The sequence below is a fragment of the Adiantum capillus-veneris genome, chromosome 13, assembly GCF_014529385.1.
Source record: "Adiantum capillus-veneris isolate H3 chromosome 13, ASM1452938v2, whole genome shotgun sequence".
Lineage (NCBI taxonomy): Eukaryota > Viridiplantae > Streptophyta > Polypodiopsida > Polypodiales > Pteridaceae > Adiantum > Adiantum capillus-veneris.
This window is the reverse complement of record NC_140943.1, coordinates 157,975,341-157,994,727: the sequence shown is the minus strand read 5'-3', so window position 1 is coordinate 157,994,727 and position 19,387 is coordinate 157,975,341. Positions and strand designations below refer to the sequence as shown.

At 46.0% G+C, this 19,387-nt stretch overlaps 1 protein-coding gene across 1 annotated transcript in view; it reads right to left on the bottom strand.

The window, feature by feature from the left end:
- Positions 1 to 18,998, bottom strand: part of LOC147445164 (cell division protein FtsZ homolog 2-1, chloroplastic-like) — a 46,150-nt gene extending 27,152 nt beyond the window's left edge. Inside the window, exons 1-3 of the mRNA XM_086527616.1 lie at positions 17,992 to 18,998; positions 17,453 to 17,752; positions 17,252 to 17,342 (exon numbers count right to left, since the gene is read on the bottom strand). Of these exons, the coding sequence (XP_086383742.1) occupies positions 17,252 to 17,342; positions 17,453 to 17,752; positions 17,992 to 18,606 (1,006 nt within the window). The 5' untranslated portion in view covers positions 18,607 to 18,998. The remainder of the gene's footprint in view (positions 1 to 17,251; positions 17,343 to 17,452; positions 17,753 to 17,991) is intronic.
- Between the last annotated feature and the right edge of the window lie 389 nt (positions 18,999 to 19,387).

Here is a 19,387-nt window from a genome sequence, read left to right as displayed (position 1 = left end):
CGAATCCATGGCGCAACAGTCAAAAATGAGCTCGAACTGCTCGGATGGCCAAGGGGCTCATCGCAATGACCTTGGACGCCATCTCGGGGGTCTCAAAATCTATCTGATAGTAGCCACGTCCGAGGAGCAGAACATCGATGATCTTCCCACCTCTGCTAAAAGGCGGGCCTGGAGGAGATCACGCACCTCCCCTCTACTAGGTTGGGTGCCAATGATCTTGCCGATGACGGAGGTTGCCTGGAGGCGCTCCACATCTGTTGCAAGGCTCACTTGCTCTATCGACGAGAGAGCAAGTCGGATGGTGGGCTTTGTAGGGTCGGCGAGGGGGCTTCTTGAGAGTCCCTCTGGGGTGGAGCATGAGCCTCCATCTGTGTCTGCTGTTGTGGTGTAAAGGGGCCGAGTGAACACAACCCACTGAGAAGCTCCGGTGAGTTATGTCAAAGAATCATCATTGTCGAGGCGAAGTAGAGTGAGGCCTATAAGGAGGAGGGGGGGGGGGGGGGGGGGGGGGGGGGGGGGGGGGGGGGGGGGGGTATAGTGCGCAAAGGGGGTGAGCAGGCAGGGGGGCTGCGGGGAGGGAAAAAGATCAGCAAGGGATTGAGCTAGCCAGGGGGATGGCGCGCAGCAGCAGCGCGAGGGTTGGGGGAGGCAGCACGGGGGGGAGCGGGTGATGCAGTGTGGGGGTCAGAAGAGGATGGGTAGGGCAACGCTAGGGCTCGAGGGTTGGCAGCACGAGGGGGATGAAGGGCGCGTGAAGCACTGAAGGCGGCAAGCGCAGGTTCACGATGCAACTCCTTTGTCTTATCCATGCCTTTATCAATTTTTCCACACAACTTTCCTTTCTTCAAAAGATTTGCCAAAAAAATGCCTTTGTTGTCCTTGTCCTCGCCCATAAGAAAGTTTAGGCTACTTCTTGGACGTGACAGCTTCATCAGTAAAGGGTTTCTTTGTGGGAGGCACAGAAGGCTTTGCTGCAACATGGCCCTTGGCTGAAAACCGTTTGCCTTGGGACCCTCTCTTGTTGCTTTTAAATCCATCGGAATCTCCTTTGGACATATTGCTAACCACTCGCATTCTCAATCAACTGCGCCATATTCATGACAGTAGTCTTTGTGCAGTAGTCCCTGATTTTCTTAGCAATCCACAACAATACTTCTCAATCTGTTCTTACAATGGCACAAACCTATAGGAGGTTACTGGCAACAGTGCGGCCCAAAACCATTTATTGTACTCTTCAAGATTCGCACACTGTTTAGCATCAACTGGTGCCATCTTGTCACCACATCCACTTCAAATGGGTTTGTAAGCCATGCAGGTGCAAAAAGTTGTTTGAATGGACCCACGTTGTAGGGAATTGACCCTAATTCAACAATGCGGTCCACCATTAAAAGCACATTCCCTTTCAAGAATGAGGCAGCCTTGTGATCTTCGAAGACTGTGTGAAGTTTCCTCCAGCATAAGCTACATCGAACTGCTGTATGAAGGTAAAAGCCTTCAATACGAACCTCAGTTCCCTTGAAAATTTCAAACTTCACTGCCTGCCGACCTTCCTTGTAATCCTTAGGCTCACTCAAAGGAGCCAAATTGTCATAAAAAGGTGCCCGTAAAAGTGGTGCTCCAGGATTGACCTTTCCAACACTCCCATCACCAATTTTACTTGTCATACCTGCATTTTGGGCATATGGCTGCGAAAAACCAGCCATACCAAACTGTGTTCCAGGCACTCAAAATTGACCATAGACACCTTAAAACCTGGTTGGACACCCATGTTCCCATACATAGGGTTAACCATGACTATTTGCATTGTCCCAAACACACTTCCTAGCATATAACCTGTGGAAGGTCAAGCCATAGCTTGAAACAATGAACCACCTCCAAAATAACCATGATATGAAGTAGGTAACGGAAGGGTCTGATGCGAGGTTGTTCATTACTCCCTTGACCATTCACAAATAGTTCCTCTCCGAGTAAAGCAAATTGTTTGGGATTAATGGACACCGCTAGTTGCTCAATCACATGGGCTTTCCCACCAGCATCACGAGACCTCTGTGCATTGGAAATCTCCTTCTCCTGAAACGGCTCAGTCATGCTCGTGTCGGAGCCTGAACCCCGTGTTAAGGCCTGAAATTCCTGTGTAGAAGCCTGTAAGAACTCCTGCATCCTTAAGTTGTTGGCCAACTACTAAAACATTTCCATGCAGCTACGCAATTGTGTCACAAACTGCTGACGTGTCAAAGCCCTGAAGAATAGAGCCAACCTGCAGATCTTGGCCGAGGGGCCTAAACCCTAAGAAGAACAAGTAACAGAAGAAGACGTCCTACCAACTTATGGGGACCTCGTCCGATGAGGCCCTAGTGACATAAAGGAAGTAAAAAAAAGCAAGACCCACACACATACGCACACAAAAATTGATGACGTGGCAGCTGTACGGACGCTCCGCGTTTTGCGCTAACTGCTGACGTGGCAATTGTACGGAATTCCGCAAAACGCGCTGGCAGCTTTTTGGCATTGCTTTTGGACCAGAAGCTTTTGAGTTTTAAAGGCTTTTCACTATAACTGCTTTTGGGGCCTAGGGCCTTTAAATATGAGGCCATGGGCTCATCCTATGGCATGCTTCCTGGAGAAGGTGCAGAGTTTGGAGTATCGGCTTATACTATGTTGATGCAATATAAAGAAATACCAAAAGGGGCACCAAGGTTTGGAGCCAATACTCTCTGGGGTGGAATTTCGCCACTCCGTGTCACGTGTCGTCTCTCTTTCAGTTCAGTTGTTATTGAAGTGCTAAAAGTATGTTCAGTCTGTTCTTTTCTATTGGCACATGGTGCCGGTCTTGTGACAGTTGAGCTCTAGACAACCTGTCGTCTTCTTGAAGAGTTGAAGGAACTCACTCTATGACATGTGAGGAAGATCCCTCTTTAGGTACTTGGTCTCTCTTCTCTGCCATGACGACAAGCTCTGTGTTGCTTTCACTCACAACAATCCACGCTGCACTTTTTGCAGAAAAAGAGACTATCCCGTCGATGGAACCATATAACCGGCCTGTACACAGTGGAGGGTGGTACTAACTCAATTACCTGTTAACTTTACACACAGCACTAAGAAAAAAAGAGAACATAGATGCGTCGAGTGACTAGATCGTCACGGCGCACACGAAGACCGACACCTTGTAAGCCCCAAAGACTGGCGTCTCTTTTGGTCTTTCTTTATTCAATTGAAAATGGACACTTAGATCAAACTCTCATCAAGCTGTCCAAACCTGTCAAGGGCTGAAATCGCAGGTTTCCGACCTGATTTTGGTAGCATAAGGACGCCAAAACCCCCTGTAGATCAAAAGTACACCTCTAGGACGCATTCCCTCGCATTTTAGAAGCTTTTCGGTGAGCTGTAACAGAATTTCAAGTGTAATTCCCTGTTACTGCCAGGTGCCCAAAGCCTTGTCTAAGCATCCCAAGGCTAAGCATCCCAAGGCCTTCCCGAGGCTCCCCTGGTGTTCTTTTGCAGTTAAGGTGCAAAACCCTGAACTTGCAAAAAAACACGGCAGGCTATAATTCTCTGTTTTAATTCGTTTTTGGGCGGAGCGAACACGTTTACGCGTATCCCAAGAGCTCCCATACACAATGGGACAATCCCCCTGATTTGGACGAGTTTTCACGTAAGAAAACTCTCAATCTTTCGCGATGGAACAGTGCGTACCTGTGGGGGATTAGCAATTAGCTAATCCGATTCTTGTTTAGAAGGCTCTTGCCTTGACAAACGCGCATAAAACCCACAGGACTGTACATGATCATCTGAGTAGCCCAACTAGTGGGGCATTACATATGTGCAATGTCACAAGACGGACACCACGTGCCAATAGAAAAGAACAGACTGAGCACACTTTTAGCACTTCAATAACAACTGAACTGAGAGAGAGAGAGAGAGAGAGAGAGAGAGATGACACGGGACACGGACGGAGTGGCGGAATTCCTCCCCAGAGAGTATAGGACCCAAACCTTGGCGCCCCTTTCGATATTTCTTTATATTGCATCAACACAATACAAGCCGGTACTCCAGACCATTGAAACAAACTAAGAGAATGGATCTCCCGGCTACACGGACCGCCTACAGACACGCGTCGGACGAACCACCAGACCATAGCCACCATCCGGCAGCTCCCTCGTGTTGGGGCCAGTGTTTGAGGACGTAGGCGTGCACTTGTAAGACCGGACGTCCCATACCACCCGGCCTCACCTCCTCGAGGTGACCTCGTGCACTCCTGGCCTCGCGGGCTAACCACTGGCACTCTGCCAGTTGGGATCCATAACTACAAATGAGGCCTTGGCCTTCCTTTTATAATAACGGCCAGCTACACTGACCGTGTTCACACAACGTCCACCCGGACACTGGACGCCCATCCCGACGGCGTCTGGGCTGGATCCCTTCTCCTATGAGCGGGACATAACATACTTCCCCCCTTAAGAACCATTGATGTCCTCATCCATGAAGTGGGGATATTGAGCTTTTAGAGCTCTAACTGGTTCCCAAGTAGCAAACCTTTCAGATTGACCCTTCCATTTAATTAAGTACTCGTCATAAGCCTTTTGGCACGAAATACAGGTACGATGATCTAAAACTGCCTCTGGTTCCCAAGGAATATACTCAGCTTGCATATCTTGCCATACATTTTCCTCGATACGCACGACAACGTCGGCTTTGCCTAATTTTACTTTAAGGCGATTGACATGAAACACTGGATGTACACTAACATCCAAAGGAAGAGCCAGTTTATAGGCAACTTGGCCAATTTTCTTTGTGAGCAAAAATGAACCACAATATCTAGCTGAAAGCTTATAATGCTTTCCCGTTCGCATAGTCTTGGAATCCTTGGGTATCTTCAGATAGCCCCATTGTCCCACCTCTAGAGTCCTAAGGAGATCTCTTTTGATTAGCATAAGAAGTGACTCGATCACGAGCCGTTCTTATACTATCCTTAGCCAATTCGAGCATTTCTTGCATGTCGTACAAAAAATCACCAGCTTAGCGTTCCTTGACTTTTTCTAAGCCAATAGCAATCGGGGATTTAGGCTCAAATCCATACATCAGCATGAATGGGCTAAATCCAGTAGCAGAATGCTTGCTACTATTATAAGCAAACTCTAATTGTGGAAGATACCTTTCCCAATTAGACTGCCTGTGAGAGACATAGGCTCTCAACATGTCCTCTAATGTCTAATTCATCCTCTCAGATTGTCCGTCAGACTCAGGATGGTCAGAAGATGACATGCTCAACTTTGTCTGAAGATGAGCAAACACATCTTGCCAAAATCCGCCAATGAACTTAGTATCTCGATCACTGACGATATCCTCTGGCAGACCATACAACTTGTAAAGCTGATCGACAAATAAAACCGCCAACTCATTGCTTTTTACTGTCAACTTCGTTGGTATAAACTTCGCCATTTTTGTGATATTTTTGTGAGTCTATCAACCACAACCCAAACAGCATCATTGCCCCGACTAGTATTTGGCAAACCAACGATGAAGTCCATCGAAATACTCTGCCACTTGGCATCTGGGATTTCTAATGGATGTAGAAGGCCAGCTTTTTTAAGGCACTCTGCCTTATTGACCTGACACTTAGCGCATCTCTTCACATAGTGCTCGATGTAAGAGCCCATCCTTGGCCAATAGAAATATCGCTTGACCAAAGCCAAAGTTCTTTGAATGCCTGGGTGCCCAACGCTAGGAACAACGTGGCATTCGCACAAAATCCTTTGTCGAACCTCATCGATTTCCGGCACGCAGACTTTTCCATTTCTGAACAATAGTCCACCTTTAATGGAATATTGTCGCTGTCTCGTCTCTCCAACACGACTCACTTGGGTCTCTGGATCACCCAAGCCTGTACGCGAGTCATCCCTTGCTTCGACCTCGTCCCATATCTTGCCAAAATGGCCATCGGAACGACATAGCCCTCGGAGAGAGATAGAAATCCGTCTTCAGCCATAGACAAGGCATCAACCTCAGAATTCCTGCTAAATGCATCGACAACTCGATTGCTAGATCCTTTTCTATAACGGATCTCAAAGTCAAACTCTTGCATAAGCTCAACCCATCTAGCCTTCCTGCCTCTGAGATCACCCTGATCACAGACATAGCGCAAGGAGTGATGATCTGTCCATGCAACAAACGTAGAGCCATAGAAGTAGTGTCGCCATTTCCTCAAGGCGTGAACTACAGCGTAAAGCTCCTTCTTATATGTTGGGTAACGCATCTTAGCATCAGAAAGTTTCTGACTTTCAAACGCAACAGGCTGTCCATCCAAGTATAATGCGGCACCAATGGCATAATCACTAGCATCCGTTTCAACCACAAACGGTTTGCTAGGATCCACAATGTGCAATATTGGCGCAATAGTCACCAAGTGCTTTAGTGTCCGAAAGCTCTCATCGAGACGCTCATTCCAAACAATAGGGGGGTTACCTTTACGGTGAGGACCCGAAGTCTTCGCCCCTTTCACCCCTCCTTTTAAAAGTTGCGTAAAAGGAGTAGCAACTTTGGAGTAATCTAGCGAAAGAATCGAGTAAAGCCTAAAAAGGACTTTACTTGGCGCACATTCTTTAGAATGAGCCGATTTCACACTTTATCCAACTTTTCAAGGTCAATGTGAATTCCATCGCGACTAATGATGTGACCCAAATACAGAAGCTGTTTCTTGAAGAATTCGCACTTAAGAGGCCTTAGCATAAAGCTTCTCAGTTCTCAGTACTTCGAGAACAGCGCGTATATGCGCTAGGTGCTCAGACAAACTTCGGCTGTAGATCAAAGATCGTGCTTATCAAACACTTTGGTGCTAAAAGTACAGTTAGTGCATCAACTGTGCGCTAAATGATGGATTTCAACTTGAATGACATCACAGTTACTTGAGATCTCGTGAATCTGCACCGAAGAACGACCTTGCGGTTTCTTTTTCTTCTTCTTGAGGCAATCCTTGATTTGGTGACATGTCTGGCCACATCCGAAGCAAGCCCCCTTCTTCACTGCATCAGCAACTGAAGCATTTTTGGCTTTCTTCTTCTCCTGAGAAGATCTCGGCGGTGATTTGGACTTTTGCTGGAATCAGAGTCGCTTCCTTGAAGCGATGATTGAAACTTTTTTTCTTCTCATAGTTTGCTCCATTTATCAAATGGAACATCCTGGCCTTTCCCACTGCATCTTTGTCCTTAATTAAGGCCCAATGGTAATCTTCATGTAATCCCAGCAGGTACATGTGCACAGCGTGCATGGAATCCACCTTGCAAAAGGTGAGCGCTTCTTTGAAAGCCGTTGTGTACTTATCAAAAGATAGATCTTTCATCGAAAGACTTTGCAATTTGGCGTGGGCTTTCAAAGGATCCATTTTGGCCTTCTTGAATTTCACACAAAAGTCAACCCACGTCGTAGGCTTCTCTATCATATCACGCCACCACGTAAGCGCCTTACTACGCAGATAAAGAGGAATCATCTAAATCCTCCATTCATCATGCTTCCCATGGAGGTCAAAATACGTGGTTCACTAGTGGAGCCAGTTATTTACGGCCAGTTCCGTATAGTCCTTCTCCTCCCCTGAAAAATTTGTAGTTTTGTACAGAATCGTGGCAGTCGAACCACCCTGTGAACGCCCAAAAGCAACAATCTGCGTCCGCAATTGCTGGAGATGGGTTTCGCCCTCGGAAATTCGCACAATCGTCGACTGAGTCGTATTTTCCAGAGCGATAAGTCCAGAACTAAGCCCTTGCACCACCCCTTCGAGAGTGGCTAAGCGAATGTTCATCTGAACGTTCGCGTTTTCCACCACGGTAACACGTTGGTCGAAGCTCTGGAAGGTACTTATAATCCATGTGTATAGAGCATGCGTGAACAGAATTTGAGCATTACCTGGCGCGTCGTCACGCTGCACATCCAAGCTGGAGAAATCCATGGCAAAGTGCGTGAAACTGGAAGTTTCATGCGAAATTGGGCCTCTTTTGCTCTTTCGATTGCGAAAAGTTGAACTTTGAGGAGCTCTACGTGTCAGCGTAAGCGTCCGAAGGCGAGTGGGTGATGGCGGGAGCGTGGGAGTGCGAGCGGGTGAGAGAGAGGAGCGGTGGGGGAGAGGCAAAGGGCTGAAAACTGAGTTTTTGCTGCAAAAACTCTCTCTGTAAGTGGTTTATAGAGATGCGTGGACAGAATTTGAGCATTACCTAGCGCGTTGTCACGCTGCACATCCGAGCTGGAGGAATCCATGGCAAAGTTTCACGCGAAACTGGGCCTTTTCTGCTCTTTTGATCGCGAAAAGTTAAACTTCGAGGAGCTCTACGCATCTGTGTAAGCGTCCGAAGGCGAGCAGGTGATGGCGGGAGCGTGGGAGTATGAGCGGGTGAGAGAGAGGAGCGGTAGGAGAGAGACAGAGGGCTGAAAACTGAGTTTTTGCTGCAAAAACACACTCTTTGTAAGTGGTTTTGTATAATCTCCAGGTTTCATACTCATTTTAGAAAACTTAAATGTCCTGGCCACTTTAAAATAAAAGGGGCACCTAATAAAAAAGATTCTTAAGTGAGTTAAAGAAAACTCAACGCAATGCTGCCAGTGAAAAAAAAAAAGAAATCAAGCGCACGATATGCAATCCATGCCGCGTGGAGGAAGAGAGAGAAACGGCTACGCATGGCAAATCCAGGCTTTCACTTATGTGCATGTGCGGGCTTGTGCCAGGCACGCCACATCGCCTGTTGGAGCCTACGCCACCCTCCACGTTAGAAAAAAAAATCATGCTGGCTTCTTCTCTCTTTTAGCACTGCAGTAGAGAGCTGCTTCTATACAGAGGAAACAAGAGAGAGGTAATTCTCTCTCTCTCTCTCTCTCTCTCTCTCTCTCTCTCTCTCTCTCTCTCTCTCTCTCTCTCTCTCTCTCTCTCTCAGTACAGAGAATGTTTTACTGCATGCTGAACTTCAATCTAAAATCAGCAATTCAATAAGAACTTCACTAATTTTCGTCAAAAATCAGTAAATTAAATGAAAAACTCAGATTTTTCGCCTGCTAAATTGCTGAATTTAATCAAAAATCAGCAAAAAGCACATCAAATTTCACCTGCAAACATGCTCATGAGAAGAAAATAATTGATTAGACAGTTATATCATCAAAAATTACATAAAACAATGATTATCCGACTCTAACCAGCCCGTAGGTGCGTACACGATCCATTTCGTAGCCAAGCCGGCTCTAATACCATGAAACAAACTAAGAGAATGGATCTCCCGGCTACACGGACCCCCTACAGACACGCGTCGAACGAACCACCCGACCATAGCTACCATCCGGCAGCTCCCCCGTGCTGGGGCAAGCGTCCGAGGACGTAGGCGTGCACCTGTAAGACCCATACCACTTGGCCTCACCTCCTCGAGGCGACCTCGCGTACTCGCCTCGCGGGCTAACCACTGGCACTCTACCAGTGGGGGTCCATAACTGCAAATGAGGCCTTGGCCTTCCTTTTATAATAATGGCCAGCTACATTGGCCGTGTTCACACTACGTCTGCCCGGACACTGGACGCCCATCCCGACGGCGTTTGGGTTGGATCCCCTCTCCTACGAGTGGGACATAACGAGTCTAGACTCTGCACCTTCTCCAGAAAGCATGCCATAGAATGAGCCCATGGCCTCATATTTAAAGGCCCTAGGCCCCAAAAGCAGTTTACATAAAAAGCCTTCAAAACTCAAAAGCTTTTGGTCCAAAAGCAATGCCAAAAAGCTGTCAGCGCGTTTTGCAGAATTCCGTACAACTACCACATCATCAATTTGTGTGTGTGTGTGTCCTTTATTTTAATTCCTTTTTGTCACTGGGGCCCCATCGGACGGGGTCCCCATAAGTTGGTAGGACTTCTTCTTCTGTTACTTGTTCTTCGTAGGGTTTAGGCCCCTCGGCCAGGATTTGCAAGTTGGCTCCATTCTTCAGGGCTTTGACACGTCAGCAGTTTGTGACATCCCCCCTTCTTGAAAGAAAGTAATCATCCGCGATTACAGCATTTCTACAGAACAACTCAAGTTAGCTCAAAAATTTTCGGAGGGACAATCAGTTTGCTGTCACAAGACGAGCACCACGTGCCAATAGAAAAGAACAGACTGAACAGACTTTTAGCACTTCAATAACAACTGAACTGAAAGAGAGAGACGACACGCGACACGGAGTGGCGGAATTCCACCCCAGAGAGTATTGGCCCCAAACCTTGGCGCCCCTTCCGGTATTTCTTTATATTGCATCAACAGAGTACAAGCCGGTACTCGAGACTCTGCACCTTCTCCAGGAAGCATGATAGAGAATGAGCCCTAACCTCATATTTGAAGGCCCTTGGCCTAAAAAGCAGTTACAGTAAAAAGCCTTCAAAACTCAAAAGCTTCTAGTCCAAAAAGCAATGCCAAAAGCTGCCAATGCAATTTACAAAAATCCGTACAGCCTGCCACATCATCAGCCAACGCAAAACGGAAATCTGTACAGCTTGCCACATCATCATGTCAGCGCAATATTCGAAAATCTGCCACGTCATTAGTTTTGGCATGTGTCCGGATCCTGCTTTATTTTAATCCTTTATGTCACTTGGGGCCCCATCTGACAGGGTCCCCGTAAGTTAATAGGACTTCTTCTTCTGCTGCTACTTGTTCTTCTTAGGTTTAGGCCCCTCGGCTTGCATATGTAAGTTGGCTCCATTCTTTAGGGTTTTGCCACGTCAGCAGTTTTTTACATTTGCTCCTTTTTTTGTTAAGGAGTTGGCTTCTCCTTTCGGCTCTATTGATCAAGGAATTGGCTTCTCCTTTCGTCCAGATCGGAACTCTTGATATTCCGACGTAGTAAAATTAGCCATCACACCCAGACCGCACTAATCTTCCACGGGTGTCTTGATGCACTAAAATTACATACCCAGGCAATCTCATCCAATTATGAATATTCACAGGTTGGCACATCACAATGCAACACAAATGCTCACATATCCATGTTACAAAACACAACAAACAGCGCCGCTGAGCAGTCCCTCGAGACAGACGGTCTGCGGTATGAAGCTACTCAACGACTACCTCGTCACTCCCCTCCCAAATAACCTAAAAAGGTTGGGGCCATGAGCTCAGAGGACTATGCAACCAAACGCTCCCCAGACTGCAGCCAGCGTCGCTAGGAGGTTCAAGCATACAACCAAACGCTCCTCAAGCATCGGCCTGCTTCGTTCGGAGGTTTTCTAGCATACAACGGAACGCTCCCCAGACATCAACCTGCATCGTTCCGAGGTTTTCAAACATACAAAGGAACCCCAAGCATCGGCTTGCGTCGTTCAGAGGTTCAAACAATACCAAAACAGTATTTCTCACTTCTCCACCCGGGAGAAAAATCACCAACCATTGAAACGAGTATTAAAACAAGAGTCAAAACAATTCAAATCGGCACCAAGACAGGTTTAAAACAGATAGCATCCATTTCAAACAATACTTTCTCAAACAATGTTCACAAGTATCTAACTAGAAAACAACTAGAGAGGTCATTCACGACTTTGTTCGGATAACCGAACTTTGAGGACAACTCGCTTGCCCTTCTGCATCATGATGAAGGTTCGGTTCCGAACCTGGAGAGTTGCATCATTCTTGTCGTGTCAGGGCATGCCCAAGAGAACATCGCAATTGCCCAACTTCATAATGTGGAAATCGGCTTTTCCATGATAATCTTGTATAGTCACTAGAAGAGCACCAATGAGCGGTACCACTTTTTGAGTTTGCCCTGTGGCTAGCTCAGGTTCAATTTCTCCACCCTCTACATCATAATTAAAGTGCATCTGCTTCAAGAATTCTAGATGGATGAAGTTCTCCATAACTCCGGGGTCAAAGAAAATAAGGGTTTTCAAGCCATTGACTTTTACATAAGCTCCGCATAATTCATTAAAACTCTCGAGGTGTATACCATAAATATCGAGTACTAGTCCAGTATAGCAGGTCTAGCCCTCTTGGCCGGAGGTGGCCGCGGGGATCTCTCTGACGTGGGAGCAAAAAATTGCACTGAAGACGTCAAGGCTCGCTCAGGACATGTATTGAGCGTATGCCTTGTTTGGAAACATTCGAAGCATCCGCCTTCTTGTAACAAGGCGTCTCGTTCACGGTGTGTCAGATGACGCCGTTGAGGTTGGTTTTCACAGGATTCTCGAGAATTTGTTCATTGTTGCCGAAAGTTCTGGTTAAGTGGCCGGAGGTTCTTCTGTGGTAAACTCCAACTTTCCCTTCATGAGCTCGTAGCCGACTGCAGCATGATCCATAAGGTCTTGCATGGTAGAGACTTGCTTGGAGAGAGAATATTCCTGCAATGGTGATGGTAGTCCAATGGTGTAGCGCTCGCACTGGTCCTCCAAGGAAATGAACTTAAAGGACAACAGAAGCTACACGTCGAGAAACCTTTGGTTATAGTCGTCCATGGTTTCGGTGGCAAACATTTTCAAGTTGCCCCACTCTGCCAAAATCCGAACTTCAAACATCGAAGTCATGTAACTACGTGCAAAAACTGTCTTGAAAGCTTGCCAAGTCCTTGGAGCATGCGGTTGTGTCGCGATTAAACTCCACCATTGCATAGCATTATCTCTAAGAAATCCCGCTGCTCGAGAAATCTTGGATTCTTCTGTATAGTTTCCCAAAGAATAGATGTTGTCGAATTGTTGTAGGAACTGCAATGCTTTCTTGCGATCTTTCACCCCGGAAAAAGTTAAAACTTTGACTGTCGTGCCACCATCTTTGAAATCTTTGGGTTGGTTAGGCGCATATCTCGGGTATGGATAATAAAGGTATCCATATGGCCTCCAACCATTGTAGCCTGGTGGCGGTGGTGGTGGTGATGGAGTTGGGGGTAATGGCAATGGCAAAGGCGATTGCATTGATCAGGGTCAGATGGTTGCACCATATTCTTGAAAACTCCTCCGATCGGAACAGACGGCTTAGAGGGTTGCCAGTTGGAAGCTCTCGTACTTTCTGATGCTGACAGAGGAGGTACCACCTGAGGCATCAGAGGGGGTAACATGTGGTTCAAAAATTGTTGAAAACTTTGCAGCATCGAAAGATTCTGCTGAGGATGCCGGGAAAGAATGTCGAGAAGCTCGTTGAGCAGAAACTGCAAATATTCTGTTGAACCCATGAATTCCATGTCTTGGGTTCTTTATGGCTTATGCCCTGTAAGGCAGAGCGATAAAGACGAGAGAGCGCCCGATGCGCGATGAAGTGAGGGTGGGAGTGGCTAGTAAGTCCGGGGTCAGAGCTCGAAGATACTTCAAGTAAAATTCCAATAGCTCTCTCTGCTCTTTTGTAGGACCGTATGCTTTCAAAAAAGCGCACGCCTAATGCTCTGATACCACTGGCACAAGACGGACACCACGTGCCAATAGAAAAGAACAGACTAAGTAGACTTTAAGCACTTCAATAACAAACTGAACTAATAGAGAGAGAGAGAGACGACATGCGACACAGAGTGGCGGAATTCCTTTCCACAAAGTATTGGCCCCAAACCTTGGCGCCCTTTCGGTATTTCTTTATATTGCATCAACACAGTACAAGCCGGTACTTCAGACTCTACACTTTCTCTAGGAAGCATGCCGTAGAATGAGCCCATGTATTTAAAGGCCCTAGGCCCCAAAAGCAGTTTACATGAAAAGCCTTCAAAACTCAAAAGCTTCTGGTCCAAAAGCAATGCCACAAAGTTGCCAGCACATTCTGCATAATTCCATACAACTGCCACGTCACCAGTCAATGCAAAACGCAAAGCGTCCGTACAGTTGCCACATCATCAGTTTGTGTGCGTGTGTGTCCTGCTTTATTTTAATTCCTTTATGTCATTGGGACCCCATCGGACGGGGTCCCCATAAGTTGGTAGGACTTCTTCTTCTGTTACTTGTTTTTCTTAGGGTTTAGGCCCCTCGGTTAGGATCTGCAAGTTGGCTCCATTCTTCAGGGCTTTGACACATCAGCAGTTTGTGACATGCAATGGGGGGAGAGAGATGTGCGAGCAAATCATCGCGCTACATGAGACATAGAAGAAGGCAAGCTTTCCATTAAAGCTGTGAACCTGCACCCACTACTCACACGCACACTGTAGTTGCACACTTAGTCAAAAATCAACCTCCACTCTACTCTTAATTTGGGCACCCCCTCTTGCTGAGGTGTCCTGCAGGTTACTCTCCTACTGCCAAGTGTCCAATTTGCCCCTTTGGTTTGATTCCCTAGTTCCCACCAACTTATTAAGTTGTAAGTGACTTGCTGAGTGGCTCAAATTCCCTTATGGCGCACACAGGCTTCCATACTCATCAAAATTCAGTGCTAACTGCTCGACCAATTCCAATTTCCAGACTGACCGGCCTAGATTCCCGATGTGAAAAAACCTGTTCGGCCGAAACCGTTTTGACAGTGGCCATGCAATGTCCACTTGCACCTTTTCAAGGGTTCTCGCGAAAACAAGTAAAAATAATATAAATAAAAATATGTAGTACACATTTAAAGAAGGCAACACGAAAAACACACCTCCTGGTGACCCCAAGTTGTGGCAGTTGTGTCAGAGAGAGCCAGAGATAGAGCTTCACTATATATGCCACTGTACCGCATACTATGATATACGTGGCCACTTTCATTGCCTCTTTAGAGAAGGTTTTCGGCCTCTGTAGAGTTTTGAGATACCACTAAAGAGCGGAGCCAACTTGCAGATCCTGATCGAGAGGCCAAAGCCCTAAGAGGAAGCAACAAAAGAAGCAGAAGCAGCAGAAGAAGTTTTACCAACTTACAAAGTCTTGCCGAGTGGCCTATTTTTTAAAAAGAGTTGCCCGATGGGGCCCAAGTGACATAAAGGCACTAAAATATAGCAAGACCACACACACGCTCAAATTCCTTACGAGCAATTGATGAAATGGCATTGTTGTCGGACAGTCCAAAATTCACGCTTCACGCTGACATCATGGTGTGGCAGATGTACGGAGTTCCACGTTTTGCACCGACAGGTGCTAATGTGGCAGCAATACGGATTTTTGTAATTCACGCTGGTAGCTTTTTGGGCTCAATGTTTTTGGGCCTGATGCTTTTGAGTTTGTAGCTTTTCATGTAACTGCTTCTCATGGCCAAAGGCCCTTTAAATATGAGCCAAGGGCTCATTCTCTGGCATGCTTCCTGGGGAAGGTGCAGAGTCTAGAGTACCGGTGTTGTACTGAGTTCAAGCAATATAAAAAAATACCAATAGGGGCGCCAAACCCCTGGGGCTAGTGCTCTCTTGGACTTGAACTCCGCCACTCCCCGTCTTGTGTCGTCTATCTCTTTCAATTCAGTTATTATTTGAAGTGCTTAAAGTTGCTTAGTCTGTTCTTTTGCGTTGGCACGTGGAGCCTGTCCTTTTGTTACAACTACGATCAGAGATGCCTTGGCCTCTATCTATTAGAGATTCAACAATATCAAGCAAGATTATTGAGAGAGATGCTCACACACCGAGAGACACACCCAGAGAGAGATCACAATGTTCTTCCATTCAGAGATTGAGCAGAGACGATACCAGCCAAATAGGAGGAATATAGGGCACATCACTGGCAGAGGTATATTGAGTGCTCGAGCATCAGAGCTTGGGAGATCTAGGAGGCCCAAGATGAGGGGATTCTCCCATTGAAGGAGGAGGCGTTAATATAACATTTCATTTCATTTCTCTCTCCCCCTGCAAAAAGTGGGGCTTGTGAGCCTTTGCAATACATAAAAATCAACCATAGGTCCAAATACAAGAAATATGGGAAAAAAGATGAAAGATATACAATGAGCTCTTGGGTAAAAAATCCCATACAAACCACAGGATACATCAAGGGATAAGATACTCTAATCAGGGAGTGATGAAGCTCTCTGGCTGCAAGAGACCTACATAAATCTGCCAAAAGCTCTGTCTGCCTCTGACGATGTAGTGAAACCAACATGTCCAATGCTAGCTACCAGGGTGATATAAGGTATCTGTTGTAAGAAACCTCTTGTAACAGCTCATAGAAGTAAAGGGACTAGAAATCCCTTGGGCCGTGCCTCCAAAATCATCAGCATCCACTCTAACAAGTGTGGATGGTGTGCCCCAAAAAAGGATGCACGTCTACAGCACAACCATCTTCTAAGAGAGGCAGAAGGGATGCATTTTTCATCCACCACAAAAGTATGGGTAGCAAAACATTGGAAATGTGGTTTTGCTAGCCACACTTGGAACATGTGAAAAGGTGATACACGTAGATATCAATAGGCAACAGGCCATACAAGTTATGTCCAGTGAACGAACACACAAGTATAGGAGAGGTGAGGATACAAGTTCGGATCTCATGGTACCAAAATATGTGTGCAAGCTGATTCACAATTAAGATGCTAAGGATTGCACAGTAGGAAACATTGAATAAAAATGAGAAGAAAATGAGATTACAAGCAAGCGGCTGTTTTTTTTAACGTTTATTTTCTTTGACCCTACAAATAACATTTCCAGTGCACCAAACTGACCTCTGCTGCCTGCAAACCCCATGAAAGGCCTTTTTGAGGCTATGCTCAGACTTTACCGGTTAAATTATGCATTAGGTGACTGTGAGAGTGTGTGTGTGTGCATGTGTGTGTGTGTACGAGCACACATGCATCCCATATCAACTCCACATGTGTGCACATATTTTCACATCAGGCAAGTCCAACCCAATTGTACAGTGCCCTCATACAATGGCGACAGCAAACTATGTGCAACTACAGTCATATAGCATAACGGATAAGTATGTTTATATGATTAGCTGACCGCAGACCTGACATTTGAAGAAATTAAAATTTGTTTGCTCATTTTAGGACATTTGAGGGCCATGTTTTGGCCCCACTTTTAAGGCCTTCAAGCCCTTACTTGAGCTCCTTATATCTGATACTACCACACAGCGCGAAATGAATAATATGAAAATTTTGCCGTATTGTACATATTAAACGCTTAATGTGCAATAAGTACATTGTATCATATCATCAGTTCGCAGAATCATAGTGTATCATATCATAACATCGTCTTTATCGTGTTGTACATCTAAAAGTCTCAATGAACATTAAGTAAACCATATCATACGGAATCCTATTGTGCTTCTATTATATTGTATCGTACCATATCCTAATGCAATTGTACTTGGACTATGGAGACAACGATGCACGTTTACATCAGAATTTACATATGAAAATACATGTTTCCTCAAGCAGTCTTTCTTCTTATCATTAAGAAAAATTGATCCTTACCACTCCCTGTGCCAATGCCCATCAAAGATGACCCAGCATCTGCCATGATAGCTCGAACGTCAGCAAAATCAACATTAACAAGTCCAGGCACCTGAATAGAAACGAGTAAGGAAAACGCACATTGCCACTCATACACTGAGTGACACAATATCCTTACAATGCTAGAAATAATGTGGTCATGTAGAAGAGTGAAAGACTAACTGTGATGATATCTGATATGCCTTTTACACCTTGTCGCAGTATATCATCTGCTAGCTGAAAGGCCTCAGTTACTGGAGTAGATTGGGAAACTGCCGTCAGAAGCTTGTCGTTTGGAATAGTGATTAATGTATCCACATTATATCTCAAAGAAGCAATTCCTTCCTGTGCCTGAAGGGACCTTCTCCTGCCTTCAAATGAGAAAGGGGTAGTCACGATTCCGACTGTCAAGATACCAAGTGACTTTGCTACTCCAGCAATGACGGGAGCAGCTCCACTTCCTGTTCCACCTCCCATGCCTGCCTGTAGAAATTTTGTGAAATTACATTCGGCTTATCTACAGAGAAAACACAGTTAAGACAATTCGAGACTACAAAAGGCCTCCAGCTTTCCATGGCAGTGTTAAGCTTCAGCTCTGAACAGTAGCCAGCCTCACAGTTTTGAGGAGTGTGAATAAACGAAGTTATGTTTCCACTAATACATACACACAAAGCATGAATGCAGCAAAAGGGGCCAAACCGTGGGTGAAAAGCTTTGCGTACCGTAACAAAAACCATGTCCGCACCTAGAACAGCTTCCTCAACAATTGCTTTACTCTCCTCCGCGGCGCTCATGCCTATGTCTGGGTTACCCCCAGCACCCAGACCCCTTGTGAGCTGTTCTCCTATCTGGAGCCGGTTATCCACAGGCAAAGTCGACATTTTCAAGGCTTGCAGGTCTGTGTTGACAATCCAGAACTCCACGCCATGCATGTCACTCTCAAGCATCCTGTTTACGGCATTGGAGCCACCCCCTCCAACTCCAATCACCTTAATCTTGGCCTCCTTGTAAGCCTCTCCTTCCAGAGAAGCATTTCCCAGTGAGAAGTTTCTGCTGGAAAAAGCACAGCCAGCTCTTCTGTGAGAGTATGTAAGTTCAATCTGCTGTATGCACATGGGTCTGCATCCAGCATTCCTGCGGTGAACACAATCGTTCATGGTCTGCAAAATCCCTGTCGTCTTTCGACTACTTGCTGGCACGTTGACTAGAATGCCATATAACCGAGGTACATCGTTGAATGTTTGAATGGCGCAACAATCGCTTCTTCCCTGTGTAAGAGAGCCAGTGCTGTAGCGATGAGCAGGAAAAGCTCCTCCAGGAACCAAAGCGTGCGCCATGGGTTGCTTAAAGAAGAAGCGTTACCCAACCATAGCCGTGAGGCTGAGCTATCAGAAAATGTTACTGGAGCTGATTCAATCCATTACCTCACTGGCGAGCGGAGGAGAAAAGCGAGGAGAAGCTAGGTTTTCGCACAGACGAAGCCATGAGTCCACGACTCCATGAGATAACGAGTTGGCGAGCTACACTATAAGATGCCCTTACTCCCTCTTCCAATTTCTTTAGCGTGAACAAGGGCTTGATAGTGACATGTTCTAAGGGCCACCCCATAGTCATTTCCCTCTTACACTACACGCTCCGTCTGTTGCAACCATGCTCGACTGCTAGTGTTCCCCAATGCTTAAGGCAGAGCGCAAAATGCAGCATCTTCTTTCATGGCTTTGAGCATGTTTTCGATGAATCTATAGAAAATGCAACAACCTCTTTCGTGGCTTTGAGCCAAGTGAGGGTATTGCAGAGTACTTTTGCTACCCTCCCCCCATCCATCCCTCATGTGGTGTTGCGCAATGCAATTTTAGTTGTGCTTCCATGGTATTCAGTCCAAACATATGCACCATTTCGATTTTTATGGTGTGCACTTCCATTTCTATTTTGGGTGTTTTGGCGATTCTACATCGTTAATATATGCGTGCAGCACCTCATGTGTGATTGGCAAAGGCAATTTGAAGATTTGGTCGTTACGTGCTTCATTCCCAATTTTGAGAGACGGCAATATCTTTGCAAATGATGGTTCCAAACACCACACTCACACCATGCCATTTTGTCTCCCCTCTCCTTAAA